The 16,237-nt window shown below is 42.9% G+C and overlaps 1 protein-coding gene across 2 annotated transcripts in view; it reads right to left on the bottom strand.

Moving 5' to 3' along the window:
- The window catches only part of znf827 (zinc finger protein 827), a 75,773-nt gene that overhangs the window by 47,041 nt on the left and 12,495 nt on the right, over positions 1 to 16,237 (bottom strand). Inside the window, exons 1-3 of one of the 2 annotated variants that reach the window (XM_084931636.1) lie at positions 5,028 to 7,737; positions 2,845 to 4,119; positions 29 to 201 (exon numbers count right to left, since the gene is read on the bottom strand). In XM_084931636.1, the coding sequence (XP_084787762.1) occupies positions 29 to 201; positions 2,845 to 4,119; positions 5,028 to 5,154 (1,575 nt within the window). In that variant the 5' untranslated portion in view covers positions 5,155 to 7,737. Of the gene's footprint in view, positions 1 to 28; positions 202 to 2,844; positions 4,120 to 5,027; positions 7,738 to 16,237 lie in introns of those variants that run through there. The other variant, XM_084931637.1, reaches the window with a different exon arrangement.

Below are 16,237 nucleotides of genomic sequence, written 5' to 3' on the forward strand. Positions count from 1 at the left end.
ATCAGAGAGGAGAAAAATAAAATCCAACCTTCATGTGGGACTTGAGATTGTCTTTGCGAGCACAGCGGAAGGGACACAGCGGACACTGATGGCTTTTCAAGCCTGTGTGGATGACCATGTGTCTCTTCCAGTAGCTCTTGCGTTTGATGACCAGGCCACACACAGGACACTGGAATGGTTTGCCACCATCCTCAGGAGAGCCTTGATGGGAACCAAAGAATTATTATTTTTATTTTTCTGTTATTCATTTTTTTATTTAGAGGTACAATCCAGTCCCAAGATTTTGATGGACTTTGATGGATGAATATGCATTAGCTAAACGAAGCATTTAGTTACTGTAAGTGAGTATTGTGAGTGCAAATGGTTCTCTGTCTCTGTGTGTTAGCCCTGCGACAGACTGGCAACTTGTCCAGGGTGTACCCCGCCTCCTGCCCTATGACAGCTGGGATAGGCTCCAGCACCCCCGTGACCATGAAAAGGATAAGCGGAAGCGAATGGATGGATGGATAGTTACTGTAAAGCAAGCGTGGCAAATATATTGATCCTATTTGATCTCAAAGGATCCGTATGTAATAATGCCGGCACCACTGCACTAAGACTGCACTAAGTGCATTTGGCTGAAAACAAATTGGATTTGTTAACGACGATCTTCATACGTTGCAAAGCCACCTAGCGGATCAGGGATGGACAGTTCGGTGGGCTTGTTCTCGGCCGCAGGATGCATGTTTGACAATCCCACTGTAAAGAAATGCAAATCCCCTCTTTAATAAGGGAGTTACTCAGGCACTGATCAGATCTGCGAGAGACAACGTCTGCGCACCTAATGATGAAAACTATCACGAGAGAAACACCAGCTGGAAGCGATGGAACAATGAAAGCAAAAAACTCTAGCATGTTTTAGTATCTCGATTATTGTTGTTGGCTTCATATCCGGCATCCATTACTGTTTAATTGGTCTTATTAGAAAGAGGCATGATTGCATTACAAATTCTACAAGGGCCTGTCAGGATGGCTTCATAAGTATTCCAGTGCCGTTCCTTGAAAAACATCTGGTAATCAGTGTTTGGTGAAATTACTGTGCTCAGCCATTCATTGACCTGAGGTGTAAAACCTCGAGACTGCCTATTTGCAACAATAAACCACCATCTGCGGCCCAACTTCTCCAAGCACAGCAGAGATCACAATGCAGAAATGACTTGTGCTTAGTCTAAGTTGAGGCGAACAAAGCAGAAAACCAGGAGGCAGCGTGTGTGTGTTTAGTGCTTAACATGTGCATTTCCTATGTAAGCCTAATCACGTGTTAGAAAAACAGGAGTCGATTCTTCCTAAAACACGAAAGCACAGCATGCCAACGTGATACAGTTTTATAGCAGAACTAGCGAGGGTCTACAATAAAACAAGACACGACAGTCAATAATCAAGGTCACATTTTTCAGTCTGGCGACCAAACAACTACCTGCATTTTTTTTTTTTTTTTTTTTTTTACAGTGCTGCTCGACCTTGACGGCATGCCGGGTTAGAGCAGACCCCTTTTTAGCATGCAGATCACAGAATATTACATCGACTGCCTCATCTGTCTGAAGTCAATTTGATCCAGCCATTTTAGTTTTGGCGGGGTTGCGACACAATCCCTCAAAAGTGCCCATCCATCTCCCTGAAAACGTTCTGTTCTCCCTTAAGACTACTTAGCTGGAGCTTGCACTTTGAAGCCATCTCTCCGCCTGTCCAAGAGTGAGATCTGTGTGTGCACCCTTGTTTGGGTTACACGTCTAAATCTGAGCACGCTCTTACAGATTATACTGCGTGCCCATTTGTAAGTAACAGAGAGACAGCGTGTACGAGGGAGAGAAGAAAGAGTGAGGGAGGAAAGAAAAAAAAAAAAAGAGTGCACGCATCTGTATCCAGTCAGTGGAAAGTATGATGTGTTTGGCCTTAAGTCTGCTGTGCTGATCAGTGCAGAGGGCTCTGGTTAGTGGGGTATGAAGCCAGGAGGAGGCTGCTGAGATGGATATGGACTCCAGGGCTCCCCACTGTGCCGAGCACACACTGACGGCCCCCTTTTGGCAGCACGCACATCCGAGCACAAACGAGCTGGTCTGGGAAGGCAGTGAGGTCTCAGTCGGAACCCCCCGTCGAGCCCACAGACCATTTCCCAGACTAGAAGGCCAGCCAGAGCTGTTTTCTCTCGGCTATGCTCTCTGCTCGGCTGACAGTTAAGCTGAGGCTACACTACACACTGCTTCAGCGCCAGTGAGGTGAGAACAAAACCATTACAAAACTAGAGAAAACATGTCACCGAAGTTCACAATTCTGTTTCTCCGCCGGCATTTCTTTTTTTTTTTTGGTGACATGCGAACCTGCCGCTGCTACACGAAAAGGAAAGGAGACACGAGTCCGCGCTTTTTGGAGTCATCCTTAGAACGAAGTAATAATTTAGCACGGCTAACGGCGTGACTTTGAATTTCATAGTGTTGTATGTTTGGCCACACGATGGCTGGGGAAATATAGAAACTGAACTGACAGTCAAAAGACGTGAATTATTTTCTGCTGCAGTAAGACGAGCTTGCACATTCAACCATAGCAGTCTTGTTTAACTTTAAGCAGACAGATTGTGTGTTTAACACAATCTAACACTTGCGTGTACTTTAAAAATTTTGCAAGTCTCTCTTGCTAAAGAAGAAAAAACTACATATTTTAAGTAGAGAAATATGGAGTTATGCACCTAAGCTAAGATGGGCTGTTATCTGTACTGGTGCAACCATTATTTTAATTAATTCACTAATCTCATTATGCTTATAGTGATTCCCATGCTTATTATAGTCCTTTATTGTGCTTTTAGATTACCTGCTTGGTTGCTGGGCTTCCCTCTGCCCTTAGGAGGAGAGGGCAACAGCAACTCTAGGCTCTGATTGGGTGTAGAGGGCGTGGGTGCTTTCTGGTTCTTGTCCAACAGGGGCTTCACGTCCTCTTGGAGGACCCCAGTAGTTGCCAAGGGGGAACCGTCTTTCTTCTCTGCCAGCAGGTTTCCTGCTGCCCTGGCTGCCACCTCTTTGAGCAAGGCAGCGGAGGAGGTCATAGACACAAGTGAGAGGAAGGAACTCGCTGCTTGGTGGTCCGTAGCAGCACTGCCCGTTGACGAGGCTTGGCTCCGTTCACTGACTTTCTTGGAGAGCGCAGCGAGGGTGGAGCTAGCTGACTGCGGGCTAAACGGAGAGTTAAAGGCATCGAAGCGCACCACATCGTCTCCTCGACCACCCCCACCCAGGGTGGGCACTGCAGATGAGGCAGAGGTGGATGAGGAGGAAGATGTCGTTGAAGAGGAGGCCACAGCGTTCTTGTCTTGAAGCACAGCGTTGGCTGCTGCTTTTAATTTCTGGATTGCAGAGTCTGGGGACAGGCTGGAGCCGCAGGGCGTGGAGCAGCTGGCTGGGGGCCACTTATCTGCCACACCTGCCCATACAAAGCCACTGCCGTTGCTTGGGGTGACAGAATTAAAGGGGTCTAGGGGCTCTTGCTTGATGTTGGTGGCTGAAGGAGCTGTGGAGGCCGGTGAGGCTGAGCCACTGTTGTTGTTGTTACTGGCCAGTTTTCGGGCAAGAGCACTTAACTGCTGGGCGTGGTGGGAAGATGGAGAGAGTGTCAAAGGTGGGGCTAGACCTATTGGAGGAGAGTCGCCCCCAGCCCCTCCCCGGGATGACCGACCCAAGAGCTCCCCGGTGTCGAGTTTTAGCGACCCAGCTTCTAGGAGGCGCCGTAGGTTGCTGCTGAGGGGCTTTCCCAGGGCTCGAGATGCTGCCTCGCCGTACAGTGACGATACCACAGACGAGAGCGTGTCCTGGGCCGAGAATGCACCTCCATCCAGTCCAAGAAGTTCCAAAGAGGCACGATGGACAGGCGTGGGGCAACCCAGCGAGCTCTCACCTCCGCAGGTGTCATGATCCCCAGACCCAGCGCTGACTCCAGGTCGTTCGTCGGGAGAGGAGCCCCTGGGCAGGAGGACCTCATCCTGGGTGTCTCCAAAAGACGACGACTCTGAGCGCGTGTCAGAGGCGTTCCCAAACCAGCCTTCCTCCTCCACAGCAGTGCCATCAGGCCCTCCTTCCTCATTGCTGTCCACATCTAGAAGAGGAGAGGAAACCAAAGGAAGAATTAATGAAAAGTGTGTGAGTACTGTGGCAAAGGTTGCTTTAGCTAACAGTTAAGACTGATGATTATTTCACAGCTAAACAATTGCCGTACAGCTCTAACTTCGGTTTACATTTATGATGCTTAAGAGCAATTAGACAGTTAAGCTTTCACAGTCTGGCTTCTACACTGCAGAGATTAGCAAACTACACATTGCAAATTCTTAATTGGGAGTCAAAAAGCCTTTAAAAGCTGAAAAAGCAGACAGACAACTAAAAAGACTTAAAGCCCAAATTCAACTTATTTTTTTTTTTTTTTTTTAAATACAGTCACAAGGCACATCCAAGATGTTTGAGTAATTTAGATTTTTCTGTCTTTTTTTTTTTTTTTTAAACCTTATTTTTCCCACCCTTGGTCTGGAAGAGCCTAGTAAAGGGGTTACCATGACAACGGGTCCTTCTGGGAGGCTAGACAGCAAAGATTAGGGTAATGGAGGTTACAGAACTAGATTAATATTCATGAGCCTGCGGATACCACCAGGGAGCCAATAAGGATAGGGTTAAGGTCACCAAGGGTCATTAATATACACTTCATGTATCAATATTCATAAGCAAAACATTACAGCTTGCCAGACAAGGGCGAACAAAGAAAAGTGAATATTCCTGATACATATTAACAAACCTCCATAAGAATATGTCAAATGCACCAAGCCCGGGTGAAACAAAATGTCAAAACTGACACCTCCTCTTTGGGTTACTGAACACACAAAGCTCACGAAACATTTAACAAAAAAGGGAACTGGCTGAGATTCATTAGAAAAGCAGGCACTCAAAAATGAAAATATCATTTAAGATGTCTTACACACCAACATACATTTCCAAGCACACCAAAGCTGTGTTCACCTTCACGACCCTCGCTGAGGCCCGGTGGGTCCGCTCTTTGTTTACAGGCAAAGGCAAAATCGTTGCCAGGCAACCCAGCCCAGCAACCTGTAGGGATCATTAGAGATGGCTGACATCTGGCCAGCATGGCTCGCTGTGGTCCGCAAAGGTGACCACAATCACAACCCGCTGTGACCGCTACTCTCCTTCTGCAACAGATATCAAACAGGGCCTGCACACTTCCAGATATCTTCTCATCTCAAACACATCCCCACTTTCTTTCTTACATTTTACAGTAACACAGAGGAAGATGTCAAAAAGCAGAGCAACGGGTTACCTTATAATATCAGCCTTAGTGCTTTCCAAACATCCTATAGCCGCATGCCTAGTAGCCTTCACCTTGACAAGATATTACAGGACGCACTTTATGGCACTGACGAGCTTGTGTGACACTTTATCTGTTGAGACTATTATTAAGGTGAATGAAAAACACCAAAATGCACCGATTGTGAACCCAATTTACCATGCCGCTTGAAGCCATTTTACCACCGGAGTAGGGTTAACAGGAATAAAGGGAGGCAGAGGGAGAAGGAGCCAGTGAGTCATGCAGGGCAGGGCTTGACCCATTTCCATGTGACATGCGAAAAGCAGCAAGAGCCACTAATGGCTGTAATGTGGTTAGAGGGAAATCGCTAGATTACTGACCCGAGGTCTCAGCTTTGAGGCTGAACTTTCTTGCTACCTAAGTTCAATCTTAAACCTCGGGGTTAGATGCAGCTGCACACAACACTAAGCCACTGGGCTTCTGCCTGAGTGCTACAGTGCACACTTCACTACCATGGCTTTGTGTGTCACAGGCGAGCCACCCCTGTGGACAGAATGACATTTTCCAAGGTCATGGTCTCCAGACCAGCTCTAAGGGGCCTTCATGCCAGTTCTGTACTTACAGCTACTGCTACATGCCCATCGTACACATGGAGACAATCTTCTTTGAAGAACAAACACACGTTTTATTGCTAAAGTCCTGCCCATGATTATCTTTTCCTTTTTTTCTTTTTCCCCTGACATACACATTTAACTGCTTCGGCTCCTCAACGGTGGCTGGTTTGATGATGGAGACATGGAGATACGGGCCGAGGCGGCAAGTGTCTGCCACTGAAAGGGAACCATTTAGCGGTGTAATGGCGGGGATGACTTGCATGTTGAGACAAACAGCTGCGGGGTGCTCAGCAGTCTGGATCTGTTATCACTCACACACGGATGATTCACTGGCAAAAACGGGAGGGAGTTTTCTCTCTGGGCCACTGAGATGTATAGCGCCACCTTATTATAGACAGACAAAGACAGACCTATAAAGGGGTCCAAGTCCAGCCTGAGACTCCATTAAAGGGAGGGCCAAAGGCTTCAAGACTTCCCAGAATAAACAGTGTTGAGCTTGACCAGAGATGCACACAGAGCAGATAAAAATATTTTCATGTACAGCGTTTAGAAATTTGTTGTGCTAACCTGTCAAAGGAAGAAACCGGGAGGCTCACAGCCCGTAACTACAGCTAAAAACAGTTGGACCTTCCAGGTAGTCGAGTTGTTCATTGTTTCACCACACAGAGCTGTCAACAATCTCCAGTTGTGAACTTGGCAGGATTATTTTGGCTGAGGCTTTTCCAGGTCAGAGGGTTGTGCACGCATGTGTGTGCTTTCGTGCTCAGATGTAGACGTACAGAACGTGTGCCAGCTATATTTCAGCTAACCTTGTCGCGCAGAAAGATCACTAGTTAAAAAAAAAAAAAAAGTAAATATATAAAAGGAAGGCGTGTGAATTAGAGAAAGGAGAGAAGAGCAGGACACAAGAGTAAAAGGTAGGTCAAGAGGTCACCAACCACATGACTTCTGCGAGGCTGCTGACTAACATGTTCCCTCTCCTTTTTCCTCTCTCTCTCTTACACACACAAAGCTACTCTGTTGCTTAGCCAGGCATGAATATTGGCCTCCCTGACCCCAGGCCTGAACGGGGTAGGGGGGAGAGGAGACGGGACAGTGAAGGAAGGAAGGGACAGATAGAGAGATGGCAAAAAGGGAGGGGCTGATCTGACTGGGCAGGCAAGAAGAGGAGGCCATTAGCCGATTAAGGTTGGACGGGGGTGCATCAATACTGCGCTGATGTCAAAAGGAGAGTCGTGCCCATGAGCTAATATAAGAATGAGAGAGAGAAGGAACAAGAGATAGAGAGAGGAGGATAGTGCAGGTCAGGGAATCACTAAAAATCGCACAGACTGCTGACCGCAAAGCCCTACAAAGTGAAATAACATGAAAGACTGTCACAACATACCGAGACTAGAGCCATCACATTTACATCACCAAAATGATTAGCCTCTCTTTCCTGCTAAGACTGGGAGGCTCATGGTGGTATGTGTGCTTGGGTTAAGGAGGTAGGGCACAGGGTGAGGCCATAGGAAGGAAGGCAGGGAGTATGGATGTGGTGAAGAAGGAGCTGGGGCAGTAATTAAGTGTCCGGCTGGACCCTGGCGGGGGTTGCCACAGCCGCGGGCTATGCTAATGAGCAAGCCCGGCGGTCAGGGCTGCCTTATTAGTGCTCGCTGGACAATATGGTGGGAGAGATGCACTACTGACTGCTTCACGTCTCTGCAAATGACTAACAGTCCTCCCAAGGAGGAAGGTAATTCCATTAATTGGAACACAGTGGATCAGGATCACCTCCCTTTCCTTTTTCCACAAACCCTCACTTGCTCGATCTATGTCAAATCCCCCCCTCCCCCCCCTCAATTAAGAAAAAAAAAAGAAGTAGAAATTACTTATTTCGTTATTCATTATTACCTGTAATCAGTAAAGTAGTCTCAGTTATGTAACCAGGATGTTAGCCACTTTGTCATATACTTTACTTCATGCGTGTTTTTTTTTCGTAACACCAACCAATTTTATAAAAGTTTTCACTTTGAAGAAGAATAACAGCAAGAGAAGACTGCAGGAGTAATGATTTAACCGAATGTTAACACAATACTTCATTGACATTTATTAGAAACAGACTTACTTTTGATTCAATGTCAACAAGTGTAAAACACATGTAAGTCAGTACCTTTCTAAACAGACAAATCTTATACAGGGAGTGCAGAATTATTAGGCAAATGAGTATTTTGTCCACTTCATCCTCTTCATGCATGTTGTCTTACTCCAAGCTGTATAGGCTCGAAAGCCTACTACCAATTAAGCATATTAGGTGATGCGCATCTCTGTAATGAGAAGGGGTGTGGTCTAATGACATCAACACCCTATATCAGGTGTGCATAATTATTAGGCAACTTCCTTTCCTTTGGCAAAATGGGTCAAAAGAAGGACTTGACAGGCTCAGAAAAGTCAAAAATAGTGAGATATCTTGCAGAGGGATGCAGCAGTCTCAAAATTGCAAAGCTTCTGAAGCGTGATCATCGAACAATCAAGCGTTTCATTCAAAATAGTCAACAGGGTCGCAAGAAGCGTGTGGAAAAACCAAGGCGCAAAATAACTGCCCATGAACTGAGAAAAGTCAAGCGTGCAGCTGCCAAGATGCCACTTGCCACCAGTTTGGCCATATTTCAGAGCTGCAACATCACTGGAGTGCCCAAGAGCGCAAGGTGTGCAATACTCAGAGACATGGCCAAGGTAAGAAAGGCTGAAAGACGACCACCACTGAACAAGACACACAAGCTGAAACGTCAAGACTGGGCCAAGAAATATCTCAAGACTGGTTTTTCTAAGGTTTTATGGACTGATGAAATGAGAGTGAGTCTTGATGGGCCAGATGGATGGGCCCGTGGCTGGATTGGTAAAGGCAGAGAGCTCCAGTCCGACTCAGACGCCAGCAAGGTGGAGGTGGAGTACTGGTTTGGGCTGGTATCATCAAAGATGAGCTTGTGGGGCCTTTTCGGGTTGAGGATGGAGTCAAGCTCAACTCCCAGTCCTACTGCCAGTTTCTGGAAGACACCTTCTTCAAGCAGTGGTACAGGAAGAAGTCTGCATCCTTCAAGAAAAACATGATTTTCATGCAGGACAATGCTCCATCACACGCGTCCAAGTACTCCACAGCGTGGCTGGCAAGAAAGGGTATAAAAGAAGAAAAACTAATGACATGGCCACCTTGTTCACCTGATCTGAACCCCATTGAGAACCTGTGGTCCATCATCAAATGTGAGATTTACAAGGAGGGAAAACAGTACACCTCTCTGAACAGTGTCTGGGAGGCTGTGGTTGCTGCTGCACGCAATGTTGATGGTGAACAGATCAAAACACTGACAGAATCCATGGATGGCAGGCTTTTGAGTGTCCTTGCAAAGAAAGGTGGCTATATTGGTCACTGATTTGTTTTGGTTTTGTTTTTGAATGTCAGAAATGTATATTTGTGAATGTGGAGATGTTATATTGGTTTCACTGGTAAAAATAAATAATTGAAATGGGTATATATTTGTTTTTTGTTAAGTTGCCTAATAATTATGCACAGTAATAGTCACCTGCACACACAGATATCCCCCTAAAATAGCTAAAACTAAAAACAAACTAAAAACTACATCCAAAAACATTCAGCTTTGATATTAATGAGTTTTTTGGGTTCATTGAGAACATGGTTGTTGTTCAATAATAAAATAATTCCTCAAAAATACAACTTGCCTAATAATTCTGCACTCCCTGTATTAAAAATGTAAAAAAAAAAAAAAAATCAAGTAAATTTTTACAAATCCAGATCCTGGCTCTTTTGCCATTTCCCATTTTTGAATATAAAATCAAAGGTTTAAAAAAAAAGAAAGGTGTCACGTGTTTAGAGTAAGGACACATCTGTAAATCGGTTGAATATTGATGTTCCTTTGCAGGAGCAACATGACCATCACTCCATCGAGTTTATTCATCATGTTGTTTCCATTAGGAAGTTGATGAAACATGACAACCAACAAGGCGACAGGCAATACCAGTGATTACTGAGGCGAAATGTCATACAGGACAGTATGCCTCCTATTTACATTAAATGAACTTGTAAGACTGTGCCTGTCCTTTATGTTAAGCAACACCACCGCTTAACAATCTTAAAATAATCTGTAGTGTCAAACAGGGGCAGGGCTGTTTAATGGGACTTCTTAAAATTCCAGCTCGGTTCCAAAAAAAAGGGAAAAAAAGTGGCAACAGTGTGAAAAATGATGTCAACTGAAACAGGAAAACAATGACTTGGAAATCATTTTAAACATCTGTTTAATTGATAAAATAATGTCCAAATGATTTTAATAAAAATGCTCACTGAATTTAATGCCAGCATTATTCAAAGCAAAGCCGATGGAGGTGAGAAAAGAAGCCATTTGTTGTGTAGTGCTAAAAAAAAATACAAATAAAAACACACCTGGCTTAACATTTCAAAACTAATCTGTCGAATAAATCCAGGAATCTCCATTTGTGTGTGTGTGTGTGTGTGTGTCTATTCAACAACTATTTCTAGAATTCACTTTTAACGTGACCTTAGTTCGCATTAGATCTTCTTAGGTTCACATTTGAGGCATTTATGGAACATCTAGAAATTTTAGCTACAGAAAAAAACCCAACCCAAGCCTTTGCTAGAAAAGAAAGTGATAGTGTAATGATCCATCTAACTATTATTCAAACAATTAATCACAGCACTGCTGTCCTATCCTAGTCCTTTCTAGTGTCACTAGTTAATCTCGCACGCTGGTTTTAATTTCATGTATGGATGATCAAATGTATAATAACCAAAGATGTTGCTTGCCGTGCACCATTTTTAATCACGATTATATCAAACTAATTAAAAAAAAAATAATCAGCAATTAATTTGTTTTAACATAGTCTCAGCAAAGTGCACAAATACAACTAACTTACTTAGAATATGTATACACATGTTTTTGTACTTTTGACAGTACTATGGCTCACAACAGAAAAAAACAAAAAAACAAAAACCTGAACCATGTCATAGATCAGAGCTTTCCTGTAAGCAGGCCGATTACAGCGTTGTCTGGCGCTGTATTGTTAAAACAAGCATGTATCCTTCTGGTGCCTTCATAGATGCGCTAGTTACCCGTGCTAAATACACTGATGCACCCCCATACTATCGCTACTATATCACTAGTGCTGGCTTTTAAACTGTGCACTGACCACAGGATAGTTTTCCACTTTGCCCTCAATCCATCCTTAATGAGCTTGGGACCAGAGACGAAGGTGGCCTCTGCACTGCTTTTGCATGCATTGTGTTTATTTGTATGTTCCTCTACAGAGTCATGTCAGCTGTGCACTTTTCTTTTATTACATTACATTATTAGTTTGCACACGCCCCATTTAGATGCCTATTTTTTTTAAATCATGTTATGGACCTCTTGCCATTTAACTAGTCTAGTTTTTACATTTTAAATAACTAGTTTTAAACGACTAGTTAAAGTGACTAGTTTCTAGAAATCTACTGTAAGGACTGATCAACTCATTTTCTCGTGGTGATTCAACAATGTGGAGGAGAATGTGATGGAGGACACCACCTTGTCCATGTTCAACTAAGATGAGATCATAGTTTCATCAGTGAGCCCTGATGCTCTGCACAGATGAAGGCATCATCATCCTGGAAGAAACCACTCTCATCTGGACACAAACATTTTATCATAAGATACAAGCACAGCTACAAATCAACTTTTTATTACAGCCATCCTCTCCTCCAAGCGAACTAAGGGACCCAAACCAAAACGTTCCCTCAGGGGTCACGGGTTAGAATTTTTTATTTTTTAGCAACAAGATATTCACCCTATAGTAACACGATGTCGTTACATGACATGTCATCTCATGTACTGATGAAGATTAACATTAGACATTCAAATATTCAGTTCAAAAATGATAAAAATCCAGAATCAACGCCTCTCCAGCTACCTGCACTATTCCACCCAAGTGTTTGTGTCTGTGACAAAGACATAAAGAGCCCATCTTTCAGCTGGAATCTGAGGTGAGGTGATACTCTCAGTAGGGATCAGGGTTCAGACAGCAGTGCTATATATAATGGTGGTTGAGTCGTATTGAAATGTAGCGCAAATTACCATCTGTGTATTTTCGGCCTTGGCCTCCGTGGTTTGTGGGTACTTTGGGCGGCATGCCAGAGGTGAAACAGGAAGGAGAAGTGTTCTTGGAAGAGAATGAGACGACTGAGAGCCCGAGACCTCTGAAATTCCTCAATGCAGATGAAGTGCACTTTACATCCTGGTTTATTTTTCCCTTCCATTTTTAGCATCTCACATAGAAAAGGTAAAAAAAAAAAAAAAGTTCTTGCTCATAACCTCAGATGTGTACTCGAAGCTATGTGCCTAAACTGCTGGAGGGAGACGTATGTATTACATGCTGCAGCTTTAAGCTGAAACATTACAAGTTCATCCCTAAAGGAACGAAATCTTCATTACAGTCACTTTAAAGTCAACTTAAAATGCAAAAAAAAGTCAATGTGACACTAATATGGTAATGTCTGTATTACTGCACTGTAGCCCTGAACTCTAAATAATAACCAACAAAAGGTGCGTGTGAGAACGCAAATGTCCAACATTCATATTTAAAAGCAGTCGTTTTCTCAGAAGCAAATCCTTCTTATATATTTAATTATGATGTTTAAAAGAGCAAACATTTCAGTGACTGTTTTCAATGCAGTATGAGATTCCTGCTTAATCGTCACAGTGCACATTACCTTTTGATGGCAGTTGGCACGGCCCCCCAGGCAGGCAGGCAGACATACACAAAACATAGGATCCCGACAAGAAAAACAGTCATTTTAGCTTGAGACACACTGATGATTGGTTTGCTTGTGTTCATGCGTGACCTTTGTATTTTAACAGGTTAGTTTGGATCTGATGTTACGTGTTATAGCACAAAAGTGAGGAGACAATTTGTGCTTTCTATGAGGTCAAAGTGACTGGTTTTGCCAGCAGAGACAGGGTGGCTTTGAAAAGACTGATTTCTTTTCAAGTGTGTTATTTCCACAAATCAATGAACTTTGCCAATGCTGCCACGCATGTCGTTATAACATGTGAAGTTGTTCCTTTGTTGTTTGACAGGCAATGTGTCTCACTCTGTGCTGCAGGAGAACTTCTGGGATCGAGCGAGAGACGACTTACGCAAACAACGGCCAGCTTTATTCGAGAAAAGCTTTATGTAGCTCAACATCAAGTTATTTCAATACAAATACTCTCTAATCCTATATATCGTTTGTATGTTTTTTTTGTTTTTCCCAAACACATAGGTCTCGACTTGATTCTACTGACAATGTGCAAAGTTTATATAAGCAGTTGCTTATGACAGCTGAACATAAGTGTCATAAATGAATGTACTTAAAAGAAGTGTGAAAGTTTGGCTTAACAAACTTTGTTCTAAACTAGGGATATATCAACACTTTTAGCCCTTTATTATACAATCTTTGATTAAGCACAAATTAAAAATCATCAAACTCATGAGACAACCTTTAATCTTGTAAAGGAAACAGTTTAAGAAATGGATAAATGAAAACACACACACACACACACACACACACACACACACACACACACACACACACACACACACACACACACACACACACACACCGTTTCAGAGGTCTTTGTAGCCCGCTCCACAAATATCAAGCACTGCATCTGTACAACACAAAACTGATGTGACAACAGACAAACATCAGTCACCATCAGCATTCATCAATAGGCTGAAGCAGTCAACAAGGTGAATATCTGCCAGTATATTGGCCCATATTTCTACTAAAAATATAAATTATTTTCTGCTAAATGTAAACCAATTTAGTTTAACTTCATATGAGTTAATAATCACCCAAAAATGCACACACACGCACACACTTCAGAACACCATCTGTAATTGAAAACTGAAAATACTCCCACTAAATGTTAAAACTGATCATTATAACAATAAACAGCTCAGGCTTGTATACTAACTGAAGTACCCAGTGAGAACAGGCCAGGGTCTGCTATCTGTCACTGTTCAAAGAACCAGCTTAGAATATGTGAAACATCTATTCCACATGAAACTGTCAAATCCCTTCTCAACTGAGTGGGCAAAAGGCAGGCATTTTCTAATCACCGTGCCTATACTATCAAACACTCTCAAGGTTATTGCATTTTAAGACTTTTTTTTCCCCTTCCTGTCTTGAAAAGGTCGACAAAGAAAAGCGCTGGAAAAAAAAGAAGAATGAGAAAAACTCTAGTTAGTGTGTTGCATTCGTGTGTTATCGTGCAGACTAGACACGCCGATTTCAATGATCTGAAATCAGTTGGTAAATATGTTGCTTTTTTCAATGTGCGTCTGGGCCAAAGCACATGCTGCTAGATATTTGGCACTATGAATCCAGAGCAGGTAATGTGAGGTGTTGAAACCGCATTGATGAAACGAGAATGCAAATCACTCTATTCAATCATTTTATCAATATTCTGGAAAACGAATCAAGTAAATGGTTTGTTTTTTGGAGTTTCCTAAACATCTGTGTATATCGTTTACAGCTGTTCAGATGGTATAGAAGGCTAGATGCAAGCCCTGCTGAGAACCTGTCCATTCTGTGAGAGCAGGCCATTATACTGGCACATGCATTTTAAATGTCTTGCAACCGCAACCTCGTCTTACTCTGACGAATGCTTTATGTTGCTGCGCCTTATTAAAAGCTCTCACCATTATTGTCTGCTCCACAGCTCATCTTTCTAGATCCTAATTTAGTAAACTGAGAGCTCTGAAACAACATATAGATGGTATCGTTCCATTTATACCATCAATGCCGCCTGACGCCCAGGAAGGAATGATTGTGGTGACTTTTGCGTACTCAGCTATTCAAACATTGTAACAAGATGCCAATTATCTACAAATAGTTAACTGAAAGGCAACAGTACTTCAATGTCCTGTCCTTAAGTAATAAGGGGGGGGAAAAATCCAGTGAAAACCTCACATCGGACCTGAGAGATGTGGTCGAACCTTCATTTAACCCATCTACTGCTCACTGAGACCTCATCAGAGATGGTGTCAGTGGAAGGGTGGTTGTCAAGAAGAAGGGAAACAGGAAGAAAAGGTTGAGGTATGCCAAATTATACAAAAATACCTCTTTTCCACTAGCACCTACTCGACTTGACTCAACTGGACTTGTTTTTAAGGTTTGCGACATAAACAGAGTGCATGTCATGAGATTGACTACTTTACAAAAATCAAATTCACCATTTTTGAAACCGATGGAAATGGCTACACACAAACCAACACCGCAGTAATGACAAGGTACAGATTTTTTTGAGCAGCAAGTATACCATCGCCTCAATGTCCTCCATTGTTGTGTTTTGTTTGTGTCGCATACAAAAGACTTTCAGGCCACTTTGCTGTGACAGCCCCACCCACACTTAAGTGGGACTCTGATTGTGGAAAAGAGTTATAAGTGGACTGAGAAATCAGTGGCAGCAGGTGTTATGGAGGGATGAATCCAAATCTGAAATGTACATTTCTACTAATGTAGACCAGTTTACAAATATAAAACTGTCTAAGTAGTTTACCTTTACCCTACAATTTTACCGCAAATAACAATTAGCTAGCTGCCACCAGTGCAGGCGCAGTGGAAACGAGTTCTCTAACTGCACACGAACGTAAGGCGCAAATGCTGACTGCCTATCAGATAATCATTAGTCCTTGATCAAAGACTTCCCTTCATAATGAGCTTCAAAAGTTTCAAAAGTGTCAACAGAAGCTAAACTGCAAAGACATGACTGTCACTTTGTTAATGTCATTAATATCAGATAAACGTAGCTGCCGCGATTAGGCTCATCAAATAAAAAGGAGTAAAGGATACAAAAACACGCTTACTGTTCAGTGGATGAACTTGCTTCCTATAGTGGTGGATATTTTGTGTAAGTTATGTTAAATTAAAACCTGAGATCATTTACAAAGCTATGATATGGATGCAAAATATGCCATACATGTTGAATGTCCTTGACTTAAAATGTTGCTACTGAAACACTAGCCACTTGAATAGACTTGACTCTGGCTAGATACATTAAAACAACATAAAGAAGGACATTCGAGCTCCACAGCAGAGAGGAGAGGGTTTAACTGGCTAATTTAAAAAAAAAAAAAAGAGAGAGAAAAATTAAGCCAGGATATTTGGATTTTCAGGGCTCTGGTTTAAACAATTAAGAGGGCTGTGTCAACTTCTTAGCGGCCGTGGGTCAGTTGATGATTTTAACTGTCACGCTTTGTGC

The sequence above is a fragment of the Perissodus microlepis genome, chromosome 6 (genome assembly GCF_051167445.1).
Source record: "Perissodus microlepis isolate ML-2025 ecotype Zambia chromosome 6, ASM5116744v1, whole genome shotgun sequence".
Classification (NCBI taxonomy): Eukaryota; Metazoa; Chordata; class Actinopteri; order Cichliformes; family Cichlidae; genus Perissodus; species Perissodus microlepis.